Source organism: Barbus barbus, assembly GCF_936440315.1.
Source record: "Barbus barbus genome assembly, chromosome: 45".
Taxonomy (NCBI): domain Eukaryota; kingdom Metazoa; phylum Chordata; class Actinopteri; order Cypriniformes; family Cyprinidae; genus Barbus; species Barbus barbus.
The window spans coordinates 7,951,537-7,968,920 of NC_136723.1; the positions used below are offsets into that span (position 1 = coordinate 7,951,537).

General features: G+C 37.0%; 1 protein-coding gene across 2 annotated transcripts; it reads left to right on the top strand.

Annotated features, from left to right (window-relative positions):
* Window positions 1–571: 571 nt before the first annotated feature.
* On the top strand, window positions 572–15,400 carry LOC306864243 (phospholipid-transporting ATPase ID-like). 2 transcript variants are annotated; one of them, XM_079408096.1, is made up of 28 exons: window positions 572–686; window positions 2,882–2,959; window positions 3,121–3,176; window positions 3,276–3,389; window positions 3,524–3,622; window positions 3,730–3,791; window positions 3,895–3,967; window positions 4,832–4,902; window positions 5,002–5,084; window positions 5,297–5,455; window positions 5,527–5,615; window positions 5,702–5,895; window positions 6,343–6,551; window positions 6,629–6,672; window positions 8,495–8,660; window positions 9,418–9,606; window positions 9,698–9,813; window positions 9,890–10,054; window positions 10,183–10,294; window positions 10,422–10,527; window positions 10,611–10,752; window positions 10,874–11,057; window positions 11,246–11,469; window positions 12,108–12,191; window positions 12,287–12,532; window positions 13,031–13,169; window positions 13,255–13,385; window positions 14,506–15,400. In XM_079408096.1, exons 2-28 carry the CDS (start codon window positions 2,905–2,907, stop codon window positions 14,761–14,763), a joined length of 3,570 nt encoding a protein of 1,189 aa, XP_079264222.1. In that variant the 5' UTR covers window positions 572–686; window positions 2,882–2,904; the 3' UTR covers window positions 14,764–15,400. The 2 variants fall into 2 exon arrangements, with proteins under 2 accessions (XP_079264222.1, XP_079264223.1); XM_079408097.1 differs by lacking the exons at window positions 572–686; window positions 2,882–2,959; window positions 3,121–3,176; ... (2 more) ...; window positions 3,730–3,791; window positions 4,832–4,902 and having other exon boundaries at window positions 3,952–3,967.
* Window positions 15,401–17,384: the final 1,984 nt, after the last annotated feature.

Here is a 17,384-nt window from a genome sequence, read left to right on the forward strand (position 1 = left end):
ATTTGAGCTACCCTCGTAAAAAGTAGGTCTGTAACCTTTAACATCTAGGGAACTTTTCCATTTTCTATAGTAAAAAAAAAAAGGTTCTTTAGATTTTTAAAACGTTCTTCACACTAAGGGAAAAACGTTCACTAAAAGATTATTTGGAGAACCCAAAATGGTTCTTATATGGCATCGTTTTAAATCTAAGTCCCTTTCAGAACCTTTATTTTTAAGAGTTTAAATGCAAATAAGGTTTAGATTGGAAGGATTTTACATTATACTAAATTTCAGCCAGTTTCCAGCCCACGTCATACCCTCATCCGACTGTTTTACCAGCTTCCCTCTTCCAGCCCACCAGAGTCCAAAGATCATCCACTGTTTGCTTTCTGTCTGTCCCTGAACATGCTATACTGTAAAATCCCTCTGTTTCCTTCAAGTTTCCTGCAGTTGTCCAATCACTAACCCCCTTCTTAGGCCACAACTGCAGCCGCTGGCTCCACCCAGCACTGGAAACCTCTGCCTGACGTCCGGTTACACCCTTAACTTTCACCTGTACTCTAAGGAAGGGGCCTCGTTTGCTGATGCATTATGGGAACTGTAGTGAGATTCTGCGTGTTCTTTTCCACGCATGTTTATGGGGTGGTGGTTTATTCTGAAACTCTGCTGTTTCTTTAGGGATCCTGGATGGCAGACGTGTGACTCAGGTATGACAACCTCAGCTCGGGACCTGTTCTGATTTTATAAATGTTTAGTGAGCTAAGAAAGGGAGTATATTATTTTCCTTTTGAAAGAGGAAGTTTTTTTTCCCTCTCAAAGTTGTTACTTATTGACATTAGCTAGAGGCACTTGCACCTGTTATGAAGTGCTTAGTTAAAAAATAAAAAATAGTGAACTTAGTGAACTTAGTGAACATTATAACTTGAGTATGTTACTATTAACATATAACACCTGTTTCATTATGTACAGAGAGAGAGGAGTATGGATTTGTCAAATGTGAAGTGATAAGATGACGGACAGACTTTAAGGAGTGTGTTTATGGGTGTGAAGGGAAACCAGTCCCTGGACAGCCATTTACCGCCTACATTAGTTCTGGTCATTGAACTTTCCATGTCGATGTGGCACACGAGTCAAACTGATAGATTATTACAGTTAGAGATTCAAAAAAATATATAAAATAAAAGCTGAACAGGAAAATAATGTTCAAAATTGCTATTGTAAAAACCTGTTAATTGGTGATGTATTAATATGATATGTAATTTCATGGTAAGTTATTATTAGTAATGATTGTTTTCTATGTTTACATATGAGTAAATATTATTTATCGCCTAGTTATCTATGTAGAAGTGTGCAGTTCCTGTGTGACCCATCACATTTGTTTTATTTACGTATTTTTTGTTGTTGTTGTCAGTTAAATGATTTTGAGTGTTTTATGCTATTTATTGTTATTTAGTTAATGTATATTGTATTCTTTAATATTTAATAGTATTTCACAAGTAACACTGTGTTCTTCATAGTATTTTTCATGCTTGTTAGAAAGGCCTTTTTGAACTTGTAGTCTCATTGTATCATTTTGCTGGTTATTATATTTAAATTTAAGCAAATTATTTTATCTTCTGTTGGTTTATCAACATATAATAAATTACACAGCCCTAGCAATACCTTTCATCACTTTCAGCAATGCATGAAACATCATTCTGCAAACCACAGCTTCAAGTTTTAAAGAAATTTGACAAAATATAATAGTAATAATAATAATTTATCACGTGCATTCGAAAAATCAACACTCTTCTGAGAACTTACATGTTATGTTAAACTTATGTTTCTTTGAAGTAAATGGTTTCACTTGAAATGTTTAGTTTTTAATACTTTATAGTGATTCCTTTCATGGGCGTTGGTGATGTGTTGACTTTTGAGCGGTCCCAGTTGTTTAAGATGGGTAATGATAATATTAGATTAGATAAAGAGTGAGATGAAGATGATGTTCAGGGTTATTAGTGGCCATATACAACACTTCTCACTAATATCACTCATTTCTAATTGGGAAAATAACTCATTTTAGATACAAAATAGCCTTTTTAGATAGTCCTTTTTATGTATTTTCAGTTTTATTTTTTGACATGTAGAAAACAACATATTCATCTGGCCTCTAGCAGCGATTGCAATAAATATGTATCCTTACTTAAGATCAATGTCTCTGTATTATATGAACAAAGTCTAATGTCTCTGAAAATAACAGTCAGGTGAATAATCTGTGAGATCAGGAAGCACGGCTGCGTATGGGTGTGTATGGAGAAGGCCTAAATGTGTACATACATGCGCCTCTCATCAATACCCTGCGCTGATAAGACAAGAGCTGTAAAATACACTGAACGTTCTGCCAGTTTATCATTAACCACAGCTAGACACTAACAGAAAGATATCATAATGCATTTTGATCAGACTCTATCCAACCTGCAGTTTGGCTGATTTCAATGCTTTATAGGAAGAACTGTAACGTAAACTGGCTTCAACATCCCTAATTCATCTGTAGGACTAATGAACCTATAGAACAGACTGTTATAGGTCAAACATGTAAATATGGTCACATTGTATTTCAGGGGTTATTTCTTTTTAGTTAAACAAGGGTTTATTTTTATCATACAAAACAGGCTTACCTTATGCCAACAATTAATGACAAATACTAATATCTAGCATCCCTGGCTGTGACCTTAGATAAGACACTTCAAACAATGATAGCCGTTACAAATCAAATACATAAAAGTCATAGATAATTACACCAGTCCTTATGATTATACAGCTCTTTACTCCAGAATTTTTTTTAATAATGTATGTGTAACTGATTGTTTATTTTATTTTGGTGTCTTAAAATGTGTTTTCTTGGTTGGTTTCTCTTTATCAGGGTGATGATGTGATCAGAGAAACATGGGCTCCCTGCTGTCTGCGTGTGGAATTAATGTGAAGGAAAACAAAATAGAAGGTAAGGTAACATACTGTAACTAACTACACTGAACACACAGTTTGAAGCCTGAAATATAAAAATGGCATTCTAGATAGCTTTCTTGTTAAAGCAGTAGTTCTTATTTTCTAGTCAATTTTTTTTCTTTATTTATGTGGTGTTTTTGTATTTTATTTCCTCAGAGGAGAGGCATTTGCGAGCTAATGACAGGGAATTCAACCTGTCGTTTAATTATGCTGTGAGTAGCAAAATACTAATATATTTTTTATTCAGTTTTTTTTTGGAGGCATATTATAAGCGTTTTTTTTAATTATTTTTTTTATGTGTGTCCTTACAGAACAATGCCATCAAGACCTCCAAGTACAACGTGTTCACCTTCCTGCCTCTCAATCTATTTGAGCAGTTTCAAAGGCTGGCCAATGCCTACTTTGTCTTTCTTCTCATCTTACAGGTGTCTTATCTGTTAAAACCATCTTAATTAGATTACCACATTATTACAGCAATTTAAAATGTTGAAAAAGCATTTAAGAAGCCTTACAGAGTATGACAAGTTCTAAAAGGCTTCACCGTGTTTGTGTTGCACAGCTGATTCCTCAGATCTCGTCTCTGTCCTGGTTCACTACTGTAGTTCCACTGCTGCTGGTGCTGTCTATAACTCTAGCCAAAGACCTCTCTGATGACATCGTGAGTCCACTTCCTGTCTATGTCCAATACAGACAACAGCGTGTTTGACTGTCCATTCATATGATCCCTCTGTTGCTGTTTGTTCCCATGTTCATCCTACAACACAGACCAGACACAAGAATGACAAACATGTGAACAACAGAAAAGTAGAAGTGCTCATCAATGGAGAGTAAGTGCCCAACCTCTGTGTATATGACGTTACTTTATCGTTTTACCAAATGCATTATCCAAAATGAATTTGTGATAAATAAAAAAGTCATGGTCTCAAACAGGTTGAAGGGTGAAAAATGGATGAATGTTCAAGTGGGTGACATTGTCAAGCTGGAAAATAATGAGTTTGTCACAGTAAGTTTATAGCAGGCCTATTGATTTTACACTACACTATAACACTAACACTCCAAATATGTAATAAATACAGTATATGGCAAACAACTGTCTGATGATGTTGCCGGAACAGTGTCGTTATGGTTAACTAAAACTGTTTTGTTATTAGAAATAAAGTTTAAATAAAACGAAACATAAAAATTGGATGAAAATGTTAGGTTAATAAAAGTTACTAAATTAAAAGGAAACTGTATTGTTTTTTTTTACCTTGAAATACCAGTTTGCTCACCAAACTTATGAATTAAATATGGAAATTCGGTGAGGGAAATTCACAAAAGGCGTGGATTGCTTTATGGCAGCAACAAATGCACGTGCATCTGGCTAGAAAGGATGCAGCAAAAACCAGAAGCTAACAATAAATTACATTTTCTACCTATTAGATTGTGTTTTATTAACATCTACACCTGCCCCTTACAATAAGACCGTGAACTCCACTCACTTAACTCTAGGGGGCTCCAAAGTCACAAAAATACACAAAACTACAAACAGTTGATTTAAGTTGAATTACTACTGAACTATATCTGAAATAAAAATAAATAAAAGCTAAATAGCTAAAAAAAAACTAAAAACGACTAAAGCACATAAAATGACTAAATCTTAAGCTAAAATGAAAACTGAAAAATATTAAAATAAAAGCAACATATTTATAAAAACAATAATAGTATGTAAATAATTCTATATGAACATTGCCAGAACTCAGAAACATATAGTACGTAAGTAAATAAATAAATAACAAGAACTGGGTCTTTTTTTCAGTCATTACAACAGCGTAATTAACTTAGAAATTAACCTATCTCTATTGTTTCCTGTGCTACATGTATGCAGGCAGATTTGTTGTTACTCTCTAGTAGTGAACCTCTCAACCTCATCTATATTGAGACGGCTGAGTTGGACGGGTTAGTATCTAAGCATGTGGATGTAAACTTAACATGAACTTGTTCATCTGTTATTACTGTGTACTAGAGCCATCGTCTCTCTCTCCTTGTCTGTCACAGGGAGACCAACCTAAAGGTGAAACAGGCTCTGACAATCACAGGAGACCTGGGCAATGACATCCAGAAACTTGCAGCATTCAATGGTGAGCGACAGATCCACATAATGCGTCTGTAAAGAATATGCGCAATATCAGGTTGCTAGGGCATTGCTAAGTGGTTTTTAAGGTGTTCTGAGTGGTTGCTAGGGTATTACTAATAGGGAACTGCATAAAAGCATGCCTTATGTTTAGAACCCTTCATATATATAACATGAGCCTCCTTATTAAATACAGTATATCAAAATTGCATATCTCAGGTGAGGTGCGCTGTGAGCCTCCAAACAACCATCTGGATAAGTTCACAGGAACTCTGACGGTGAGAGGAGAGACGTTTTCTCTGGATAACGAGAGGATTCTGCTCAGAGGATGTACCCTCAGAAACACAGAGTGGTGCTTTGGCCTGGTGGTGTTTGGAGGTACGTAATCATAATCTAGAAATGGCCTTATGAAATCTATATTTAAGTTTTATAAATTTAAATCTGTTTAGGTCCTGACACAAAACTCATGCAGAACTCTGGCAAATCCATTTTCAAGAGAACCAGCATTGATCATCTCATGAATGCCCTGGTGATGTTTGTAAGTAGATGTGTGTAATTATGTTCATAAAAATGTTTGTGAGTAATAAAATGTTTCATTTCACAACCTATTTAATTGTTTGTTAGATTTTTGGTTTTCTGGCCTTCATGTGCACCATCTTGTCCATTGGGAATGCCATTTGGGAATACCAAGAAGGGAATTCCTTCATTACTTTCCTCCCCAGAGCTGATGAGGCGAATGCATCTCTCTCAGCATTTCTCACCTTCTGGTCCTATGTCATCATCCTCAACACTGTGGTTCCCATCTCTCTCTATGTCAGGTCAGATATTGTAATAACTTATATTACATGAAAATTGTCTGGTTATTTACATTTATATCTTCAATACCTGGAAAATGACAATTCTGTCATTATTTACTCACCATGTCATTCCAAACCTGTATGACTTTCTTTCTTCTCTGGAACATAGAGGATATTTTGAAGAAATAAAGAAGGTATTTTGAATTTTTTTTGGTAATGGTAACAATGGAAATCAATGGGAACCAAAACTGTTTGTTTACCAACATTCTCAACATTTGATCTGAAAGAATGTAAAACAAAATAAGTTATGATGCAAAATGAGAAAGAGATATTTAAATACTACCAAATACTAAAAAAAATTGTTATATCTTTCAAATTATTTTGCTGATTTTATAATTTGTAATTAAAGAAAATAGTATAAAATTTGAATAAATCCTAGTGAACTTTTTTTTTTTGCCCTTTCACTAGTGTTGAGATCCTTCGTCTGGGGAACAGTTATTTCATTGACTGGGACCGTAAAATGTATCACGTCAAGAGTGACACACCAGCCCAGGCCAGGACGACCACTCTCAATGAGGAGCTGGGTCAGATCAAATATATCTTCTCTGATAAGACAGGAACTTTAACCCAGAACATCATGACCTTCAACAGGTGCTCAATCAATGGAAAATCATATGGTAAGAGCTCAAAGAGCCTTCACAGAGTCAACTATTTCAACTAAAGGGTAGAATTTAACTGTTTTTATGTTCTTCAGGTGAGGTTGTGGACTTTGCCGGGCAGAGGGTTGAAGTCACTGAGGTTAGTGGTCAAAACATAAATTTATTTAATCATCCTACTACTTGTCCGCTTGATCCTATTCCATCTCATCTCCTTCAAGCCATTTCTCCTGCAGTTGTACCTGCACTTACTCACATAATTAACACATCCCTTCACACTGGTGTTTTCCCCTCAGCATTTAGACAGGCTCGTATAACCCCACTACTTAAGAAAACCACCCTTAACCCATCCCTTTTAGAGAACTACAGATCGGTTTCCCTTCTTCCTTTTATTGCAAAAACACTCGAACGAGCTGTGTTCAACCTAGGTCGTTGCCTTTCTCACACAGAACAACCTCCTTGACAGCAACCAGTCTGGTTTCAGAAGTGGACATTCAACCAAGACTACCTTGCTCTCAGTTGTTGAAGCCCTAAGACTGCCAAGAACTGATTCCAAATCTTCAATACTTATCTTGCTGGATCTGTTTGCTGCTTTTGACACAGTTAACCACCTCTCAGATAGGTCCTTCAAGTTATCTTGGAGAGATGAGGTGTCCGAGTCGCAACATCTAACTATTGGAGTGCCTCAGGGCTCAGTTCTTAGACCACTTCTCTTCTCTATCTACATGGCATCATTAGGTTCTGTCATTCAGAAACATGGCTTTTCATATCACTGCTATGCTGATAACATTCAACTCTACCTCTCCTTCCATCCTGATGATCCGACAATAGCTGCTTGAATCTCAGCTTGTCTAACTGAAATTTCTTGCTGGATGAAGGACAGATCTGCTTGTGGTTCCATCAAACCCATCATTTTATCACAATTTCACCATCCATTTAGGCACATCAACCATAACTCCTTCAAAAACAGCCAGAAACCTTGGAGTTATGATTGATGATCAGCTGACTTTCTCAGACCACACTGCTAAAACTGCCCGATCCTGCAGATTTGCTTTATTCAACATCAAGAAGATCAGGCCCTTTCTTTCGGAACATGCTTCACAACTACTTGTTCAAGCTCTTGTTCTGACCAGGCTGGACTATCGCAATCCTCTCTTGGCAGGTCTTACAGCCAGTTCTATCAAACCTTTACAATTAATCCAGAACACGGCAGCAAGATTAATTTTTAATGAGCCAAAAAAAAATGCACGTCACACCTATGTTTATCAATTTGCACTGGCTACTGCTCGCATAAAATTCAAGGCTACAACACCACCACTGGCTCTGCTCCCCTTTACCTAAATTCAGTACTTCAGACTTATGTGCCCTCTAGAAACGTGCATTCTGCAAGTGAATTATTTGCCGCTTTATTGTGCCATCCCAAAGAGGCACAAAATCCCTTTCTTTTAAATTAAATGTTCCCTCCTGGTGGAATGACCTGGCCAACTCTTTTCTTTTTATTTATTATATAATAAGAAAAACCTTGCTATGTGTCCTGCGTTAAGCTAACTGAGACTTCTTATAGCACTTGCGTATCATTGCTCTTTTGTTGATTTTGATTGGTTCCATTGTCCTCATTTGTAAGTCACTTTGGATAAAAGCGTCTGCTAAATGACTAAATAAAATAAATAAATGAATAAAATTTTATTTTTATAACTTAAAAGCTACGGGGGAGTCCAGGGTTGGTGTCAGAAGGAAAATGTCTCTATATGAGAAGTCAAAAACTGTATTACACAAATGCATATTTTCTCTAGAAGCAGTTTTGTTTGTTTAACTTTAACGGTGGTAATGTTTTCATTTAATCCCCCAATATTCGGTATTTCTCACAAATATTCACTAAAGTAAAAATTGTGATTCTATTCTCCCCTCGGAATTGAAAAATCTCTTTTCCTTACTCATTCTTTCTATGTTATCCTCATTTATAGAAAACAGAGAAAGTTGATTTCTCCTGGAATTCTCTTGCCGACCCAAAGTTCTGTTTTCATGACCACAAGCTGGTGGAAGCGGTAAAGTCAGGCTCTCCAGAGGTCCAGGCCTTCTTCCGTCTGCTGGCGCTCTGCCACACTGTCATGCCTGAGGAAAAAACAGAAGGTTAGTGCCATCTAGTGCATGCTCTGCAACACTATTAGTTATTCACAATAGATTGCCAACATATTTATATACAGATTACATTGATATGATCGAATCATTCTGCAGTACAGATATATTCAAAATATATTCTATACTGTATATACACAAAATCAAAAAGTTATTTATTTGTTAAATCAAAAATACAGTAATAATATAAAATATTATTGCAATTTAACATAAATGTTTTCTACTTTAATATGATTTAAAATGTTATTTAATCCTGTGATCAAAGCTGAATTTTCAGTATCATTACTCCAGTCTTCAGGCTCACATGAGCTTTCAGAAATCATTCTTAAATGCCAATTTGCTGCTCATAAAAGCATTTCTTATTATTATCAGTGTTGAAAACAGTTAATGTCTAATATTTTTTTTCAGGATTCTCTGAGTAGAAAGTTTAAAATAACTGCTTAAAATATTTTATAACTTTATAAATATCACCTTTAAACAATTTAATGCATCCTTGCTGAATAAAACCATTACTTTCCTAAAAATAAATATTACTGACCACAATTTTTTTTGAAGAGTAGCATATCTGTGTTAGTATAGGGTAAAAATGCATTGAAGCATCTGAAATGAAAAGCATATCCATCAATTATGGAATATTATAATTTATTATAATAAAACACAATTTCTTATCCATTTCTTATCCAAACTACAACTAATAATTTTCATAACTCAGCCTCATATTTGTTTCTTAATTATATTTTTTTCTCCACAGGAGAGCTATTTTACCAGGCTCAGTCTCCAGACGAGGGGGCTCTGGTCACCGCAGCAAGGAATTTTGGCTTTGTATTTCGTTCTCGTACCCCAGAGACCATCTCTCTGGTGGAGATGGGAGTGCCCACCACCTATGAGCTACTGGCAGTGCTGGACTTCAACAACGTCCGCAAGAGAATGTCTGTTATTGGTGAGACCATGTGCTGTTACCCTTCTGAAATAAGCAGGGAAACATTCCAGAAAACAACAATACAAAGTTAAGTAAATGTGTGGTTCTTCAGTTCGTAATCCAGAGGGCAAGCTGACACTGTACTGTAAGGGAGCCGACACAATTATCTACGAGAGGCTGCATCCATCATCCTCCAAACTCATGGAGGTCACCACAGAACATCTTAACGTGAGTTACATTTGTGCTTCATAAGATTGTGTGAGTGTCTGTGTGAGTTACTCATGTCTGATTTACACAATCCCAGGAATATGCTGGAGAGGGTCTGAGGACATTGGCTTTGGCCTATAAAGACTTAGACGAAGATGAGTTTGATAAATGGAAAGATCGCCACCATGAGGCCAGCACTGCGCTGGAGGACCGTGAGGCAAAACTGGATGCAATTTATGAAGAGATCGAGAAAGATTTACTGGTAAAGTCACCGTGTGTTGCAGAAGTGTTTGCTTTTTTTCTATGTTCCTCCTTCAGTGTAAATCAATAGAATTTGTCTTATTTCTGAGTTTCTTTTCTTATGTGAAGTTTGTTTATGTGTGCGTTCAGCTTCTTGGTGCTTCTGCAGTTGAGGATAAACTTCAAGATGGCGTGCCTCAGACCATTGAGCAGCTCGCCAAAGCTGACATCAAAATCTGGGTGTTGACTGGAGACAAACAGGGTAAGATCACTCACTTCCTTGCCACAAATTGAGTTCTTAATGGCTGCTAAACCTTCTATGCTGGTTTGGTGCTGGTCTAGTTGATGTTTTCACTACTGTTCATGCACACCATTGCAATGTCCCACAGAGACGGCTGAGAACATTGGTTATTCTTGTAATATGCTGCGAGAGGAAATGAAAGAGATCTTCATAATGGCCTCCAACACAGCAGAGGAAGTGCGAGAGGAGCTTGTGTGAGTTTCATCTGTCTCTCCTTTTCCCAAACCATTTCAAATGGATCACGTTTGAAATTAAGAGATCCATACACTATGTTCAGGAATGCCAGGAAAAAGATGTCACCAGAATCAGGGGATGAGCCACCCATTGAGAAGAGGAGAATTCTGGGTAAAAAATCTCAGGTGGTGCAAGACGAGAAGGTTGATGGAGAGTACGGACTGGTAATTAACGGCCATAGCCTGGTAAGAGAAATCTAACATTGTTTTATTGATTGATAAAAGAGGATCATTTCTCATCTTCTTCAACAAAACTCAACGGTTGATTAGTAGAAAATCCTTGCATCTCCCAATATTCTGCGCACAGGCATTTGCTCTGCAGAAGGACATGCAGTTGGAGCTCTTGAGGACCGCATGTATGTGCCAAACGGTCATCTGTTGCAGAGTCACCCCTCTCCAGAAAGCTCAAGTGGTGGAACTGGTCAAGAAGCACAAGAAAGCTGTGACTTTAGCTATTGGAGATGGAGCCAATGACGTCAGCATGATCAAAAGTGAGTTTTTCTCACAAAGAGAGACAGCATGAGAACGATTATGTGCACTTATAAGAAACAACGAGCCAGTATCAAACTGGGAACTTTACAATATAATCATTATATGGATTTACTTAAGACTAGTGTGCTAAAATCGCTTACCAACCTTAAAATGCATCCAATCTTTCAACTCCTCATGACCTCTACAGCTGCCCATATTGGCGTTGGCATTAGTGGGCAGGAGGGCATGCAGGCGGTTCTCTCCAGTGACTTCTCCTTCGCTCAGTTCCGTTACCTCCAGCGTCTCCTGTTGGTCCATGGCCGCTGGTCCTATCTGCGCATGTGTAAGTTTCTGCGCTACTTCTTCTACAAGAACTTCACCTTCACATTCGTCCACTTCTGGTACGGCTTCTTCTGCGGCTTCTCTGCACAGGTGAGATGGAAACTTTTAAAATAATTTCACATGAATTTAGTTTACAGTTTAGCGATAAACCAGGCTGCTTAATCAGACGATATTTGGTCTTTTGGAGAAAACTGCCAAAACGTACACTACCTACTGTTAGTTAATTTTTTTTTATTGAATATTGAGTTTTAATTCAACAATCTTTGTACCATATTTAATATCATTAAATATATATATATAATTTCAAATTAGACAATTAGTAGATAAATGAATCAATAAATAAATTAGTGTATAAAATTAATTATTGAGGTACATTTTACAGGAAAATACCATTTCAGCTTTTCTACTTTTTAATTAAATGTGTTACTTGCAGTTTTTTGTAATTGTTTGTAAATTTCCCATTCAAATTGTGTTCAGCAAAACAATTTGTGATAATGTGAACTGTAAAATTTTCATGAAATTTTTATGAATGTTTTAGCATGTATCTTAACCGTAATGTTTGATTGTCGATTGCTCTGTTACAAAATAAAATAAATAAAAAAATTACAAGTCGCAGCGAGTGCAGATCCTTTATCTGAAAGTGATATTACTGATCGATCTCTCGTGAGCATACATCTTACAAATGACTCATTTGTTCCTAATTTTTGTGTTTCCTGCCCTCTCCATAGACTGTGTATGATGAGTGGTTCATTACTCTCTACAACCTGATGTATACGGCGTTACCTGTTATTGGCCTCAGTCTCTTTGATCAAGTATGTCATATATCCATATACCCCACCCCTGGATTAGCATGCTACATTCAGCATCATTGAAGTAAATTCATTCATGAACATGTGTGCATGTGCAGGATGTAAATGACCGCTGGAGTTTCCAGTACCCCCAGCTGTACGCTCCGGGTCAGCTGAACCAGTATTTCAGTAAGATGGCCTTTGCAAGGATCCTTCTGCACAGCTGCTACAGCTCACTCGTCCTCTTCTTCGTCCCTTGGGCAGCCATGTGCGACACCGTCAGAGATGATGGCAAAGACATCGCAGATTATCAATCCTTTGCCCTGCTAGCGCAGACTTGCCTGCTCATTTCCGTCAGCGTGCAGGTTAATTCTCATTCAACAGTATACACACACATAAAAACTTTCCAAGATTTTTTGATGAATAGAAAGTTCAAAGAACAGCATTTATTTTAAATCGAAATCTTGTGTAACATTATAATTGTCACTTTTAATCAATTGAATGTGTCCTCGCTGAATAAAAGAATAAAAATTCTTGGTAACAGTATATTTTAAGGACCAATTCTCACTATTAACTAGTTGCTTATTAGCATGTATATAACTAGCATATTGGCTGTTTATTCTTACTTATAAAGCACAGATTCTTCTGCATGATCATATCCCTTAATCCTACCACATACCTAAATTTAACATCTTCCTTACTATTAACAAGCACCAAATTAGGATTTTATTGAGGGAAAACTCTTAATAATGAATATTTGTTCCCTATTTTAAAGTCTTACCAAAATCTCAATGACCCCAAACTTTTGAATGGTATCTTACATGTACTCATGCATACAAACCCCATGTTTATGTGTGTTTAAGATGGGTTTGGACACATACTATTGGACAGCAGTGAATCAGTTCTTCCTGTGGGGTAGTCTGTCAGTGTATTTTGCTGTCACCTTCACCATGTACAGCAATGGCATGTACTTGATCTTTACGTCATTTTTTCCTTTCATTGGTGAGTGTCCCTCCATCCCAACCACATCTGCTCATCCTGTTGTTTGTGTGTTTTAAGCTGCTCCAAATGACTCAATCTTTCTCAGGCACTGCAAGAAACTCACTGAACCAGCCGAACGTGTGGCTGACCATCTTCCTAACCACCATTTTGTGCATATTGCCTGTGGTGGCAAAACGGTTCCTCTTCATCCAACTCAAGCCCACTATCAACGACAAGGTGGGTTCAAATTTTGTTGTCACCTCAGTTGATTGACAGGCAATCTGACCAATCATAACACTGAATCAGCTAGTTTGTCCGACAAACAAATCAGGCAGGAGAGTAGATTAACCTTGGTTGACTTGAACATGAAAAGTGGTGTGTATTGATGAAACAAGACACCTTCTGATGTTCATTCATGTTCATTTCGTGCTTTAAGTAAATATAAAAAATGATCGGTTCACGAGCCGCTTGAACTGAGGCATTACAGCGATCTGTCACAACACATTAAAGAGCCACAAAATGGTATTTATTGTTTGAATTTCTAAAAAAAAAAGACAAAATTTGAAAGCTGAGACTTTGTTTCATACCTAAAGTAACCTGCTCTGTCTTGTCTGTGTTAGCATTGTCAGTTTCCTCTTTGCTCCGCAATGTATTTTTCACTGCGCGAGAACATGATGTGTAGCTTGAGAGTGGCATGGCTTGTCAGACGTAGCAACAGTAACTAAGGGGGGCAAAGGGTCAATTGATTCAGAACCAATATGTCAGTCCTGTGGTACTTAAAACAGAGTACGATACCATACTTTCATTAATCTTTGTCTTGTCGTGGACTCATTTGCACTCATTCTCGACTCTGACATTCTGAATCCCTCCTCTGGTCTTGGTCTTGACTTGGACTCGAATGAGCTGGTTTTGACTACAACTCTGCAATATATAAACCCAGAAGAATACCGTATGATGCAGTTTGCCTGGCATCACAGGCATCTTGTATCACACATTTACTATTTATAGTAATTTTTGCTTCAAAACCGTGTTTAAACTCTCAGGCAATGCGCCAGTTCTCTACAGGATGACAATATGAGATCTTCCTCCCTTTATGAGTAGAACGCATGTATCAAATGAATCAGAGCTGTGGGATGCAGTGACTCAGCTGCAGCGTAGCATCACGCTGAGGCGTAATGTCAAGGTTATTTCTGGAATCTGTAATCAGTGGTGTCACAATCTCATACGCAGGAGTCATTCAATAAACAAAATGACTACAATTTGAGCCTTATGCTTTTTCCTTCTGTTTTTTTTATACTAATGATATTCTTTCCTTTCAGTATACTGTATATTTTCTTCTCATTCTTCTGCTCTACAGGTGCGTCATATGGTCAGACAGGCCAAAGCTGTGCCTCCGCCACTTCCTCGCAAATTCCCTCGACGACGAATCAGTACGCGGCGATCTGGTTACGCCTTCTCTCATGCTCGCGGTTATGGAGACCTTGTCACCTCTGGACGCTTCCTGCGTATTCCAGTTAAGAGCAGACCAGTTCTTTTCCCCCACACTGACACGCCGGTGGCTGACAGCACACCTCAGACTTATCGAACCATCTTTGAGGAGGCTCAGAGTCCCTAAAGCTCCTTATTCTGTTGCATATTTGCTTGTGATGACTTGCCGTCAACCTTGATTTCACCTTCAGCATTGGTAATATTTAAATAATAAAGGAGCGATATTCTTGGAGGGGCTTAAAAATATTTCACATATGAGTAAGTGAGATTGTGAAGTGAGGCTGTGAAGCTATGAATCAGTAAGAAGATGGGTTTAGCTGTGATTAGTGGCTGAAAATCATGTTTAAAACTTGAGAGAGCAGAGAGAGAGTTTCTTAATGTTGTATTAACAGCAATTATGCACACAGAAACACTTGACAATAAAATCACTCGTGGTTTCTCGTGTATTAAGACCAGAGGACATAATACTTTTTTATTTTTTTTATTTTAGGACATTACAATGTTCATTTCGCCATTAGTCTGTCCACATAAAAAGAGGCCAAGAGATTATTCAGGAAGAGCTTCATACAAGCAGATTTCATGTGCTTTTAATTGTGTATGACCGTTTCATAAATGTTTTGTATGTTTCTTTTTTGATGTTTTTATATCAATGAATACTTGAAATGGTCACCAAAATGCTTTGATTTGGCATACTTTATCATGTTTTGTACAAAGATGCAAATGTGCCTTGATTAGTGCTAAATACAATAAACTTAAAAACTACTAAAATCTTTTTGATTTTTTATTGTATTTGTCTAATTGTTATATGTATCAAGAATAATATCAAATCTATTTTATTAGTATTTATAGTAATACATGTTCAGCACTGAGCTCAATGCATTTGTGAAACAAACCATTTTAAGCAAATGATTCAAATTCATTCATTTAAATTTTCAGTTAACTGCAATAAAATATATGGATCCACTTTACATTAAGTATCTTTAACTACTATGTAACAACATTTAAATGAATCATTTGATACAATGTACTTATTACGCATGCTTACAGTCCATTGTTAAAAACTGCATGTAATTAAATCTTTATTTCTGTAGTTATACTGTTAATCTATAACTCTACCCCTACCCATAAACCTAACTATATCACAAAACCTGCCCCTAACTGAAACATTTTCCACCTCAATAGCAGCAATACAACTTGAACACAATAAGTACATTGTATCCAACAATTCATATATTTTGACATGCGTACATTTCAAAGTAGTTAAAGACACCTAATATAAAATGGGAGCAAACAAATAAGCATAAATCATTCTTATAAGGAAAACATTTACAAGAATAACATAGTGTCTCTTTCGGAAACAGCATCTGTAAGAACACTTTGTAAGGCCTGTCCTTACTATACAATATTACATAGTTTTGATGCAACAATGTTGCCTTCATGTCCATATCAAAACAAAATGATTATAAGACTTCCCCTTGAAAAAAAAAGTTGATGGAGCGATGGAATGTTCCAGTTTGTCATTGTTTTCTGCTTGAGTGCACTGGATGAGCTTGATGAAACTGCACAGGAGGTTTGACTGACAGGCCGCCTGTCAAGCCCTGAATAATGCGTACTCCTTGATTTTACAAAGCATTACATGCTTTACAATACTGTTTATACAGTACAATTATATTTCATCATATTTAAGCTTCCATGTGACGCAAATTTGCCCATGTGCATCATTAAGTATATGCTATGTTCTTTGTTGATTAGAAACAATAGCATACAAATAATTTTGTGGCATCTTCTAGTTCTACTGATTTAGGTCAGTAGATTACCAGTAAACCAGTGAGTTTTTTATATATATATAATCTGATGAGTCTGTTGTTGTTTACCATGTGTGTGGGGGAGACAAATTATGAGCTGTTCCCTAATGCGTTATTGAATTGAGAGACAAAGTCAGTCAGTCAGGCGAAGGGATTTAGCCACCTTTCCCAGCAGTGCCTACAGCAGATGTTTGTGAGATTATCCATATCCATGCGTCATCAAAGGCAAGAGACTTGTTATTAGAGTGACGGGGAGATGAGGACAACCAAAAACTGACCTCTTTCCACTTTTTTGGATTGAATGGGATAAAAGATAGGCTATACCATAACGCTGAACAGTTCTTTCATGTAATATTTTGGGTGAACCAATCATTTAATCTAAACATTTGATCCAGTTCACAAAACCAGTGATTTGGAATATAATGCCTTAGTCATATGGACCGTTTTATATTGATTTTTTGTGTCCTTTTTGAGGCTTGGAAAGTCCAGTTCCCATTGTAACTGCATGGAAAAGAGCAACCAACACAATCTTAATAACATCTCCTTTTGAGTTCCATGGAAAAGAGTCATATGGGTTTGGAATGACATGAAGGTGGACTATTCCTGTACACCTTTCTAAAAATAAGCATTCTGCCATCATCTTTTCTGTCAGAGATCTGCTCATTTTTGAAACATTAGTTTCTCATTATCTCAATTTTCTGTTCCAAGTCTACTTTTTAGTACGAGTCAGTGTTCAGTTCCCCCCATGCTGAGAGCAGAGGCAAATCTGCCATCCCCTCAAATATGATCCCTCAACAACAAACCACTGAGCATGCTCAGTGGGGTCTGTGATGCTGTTGCTATAGGACTGTGGGGCTCAGAACCACTTTACTGGGGGAGGAGGGAATGTGTGAGGAACAGATGAACTGAGGAGTGCAGAGCAGAAAGAAGTGTGACTAAAGAG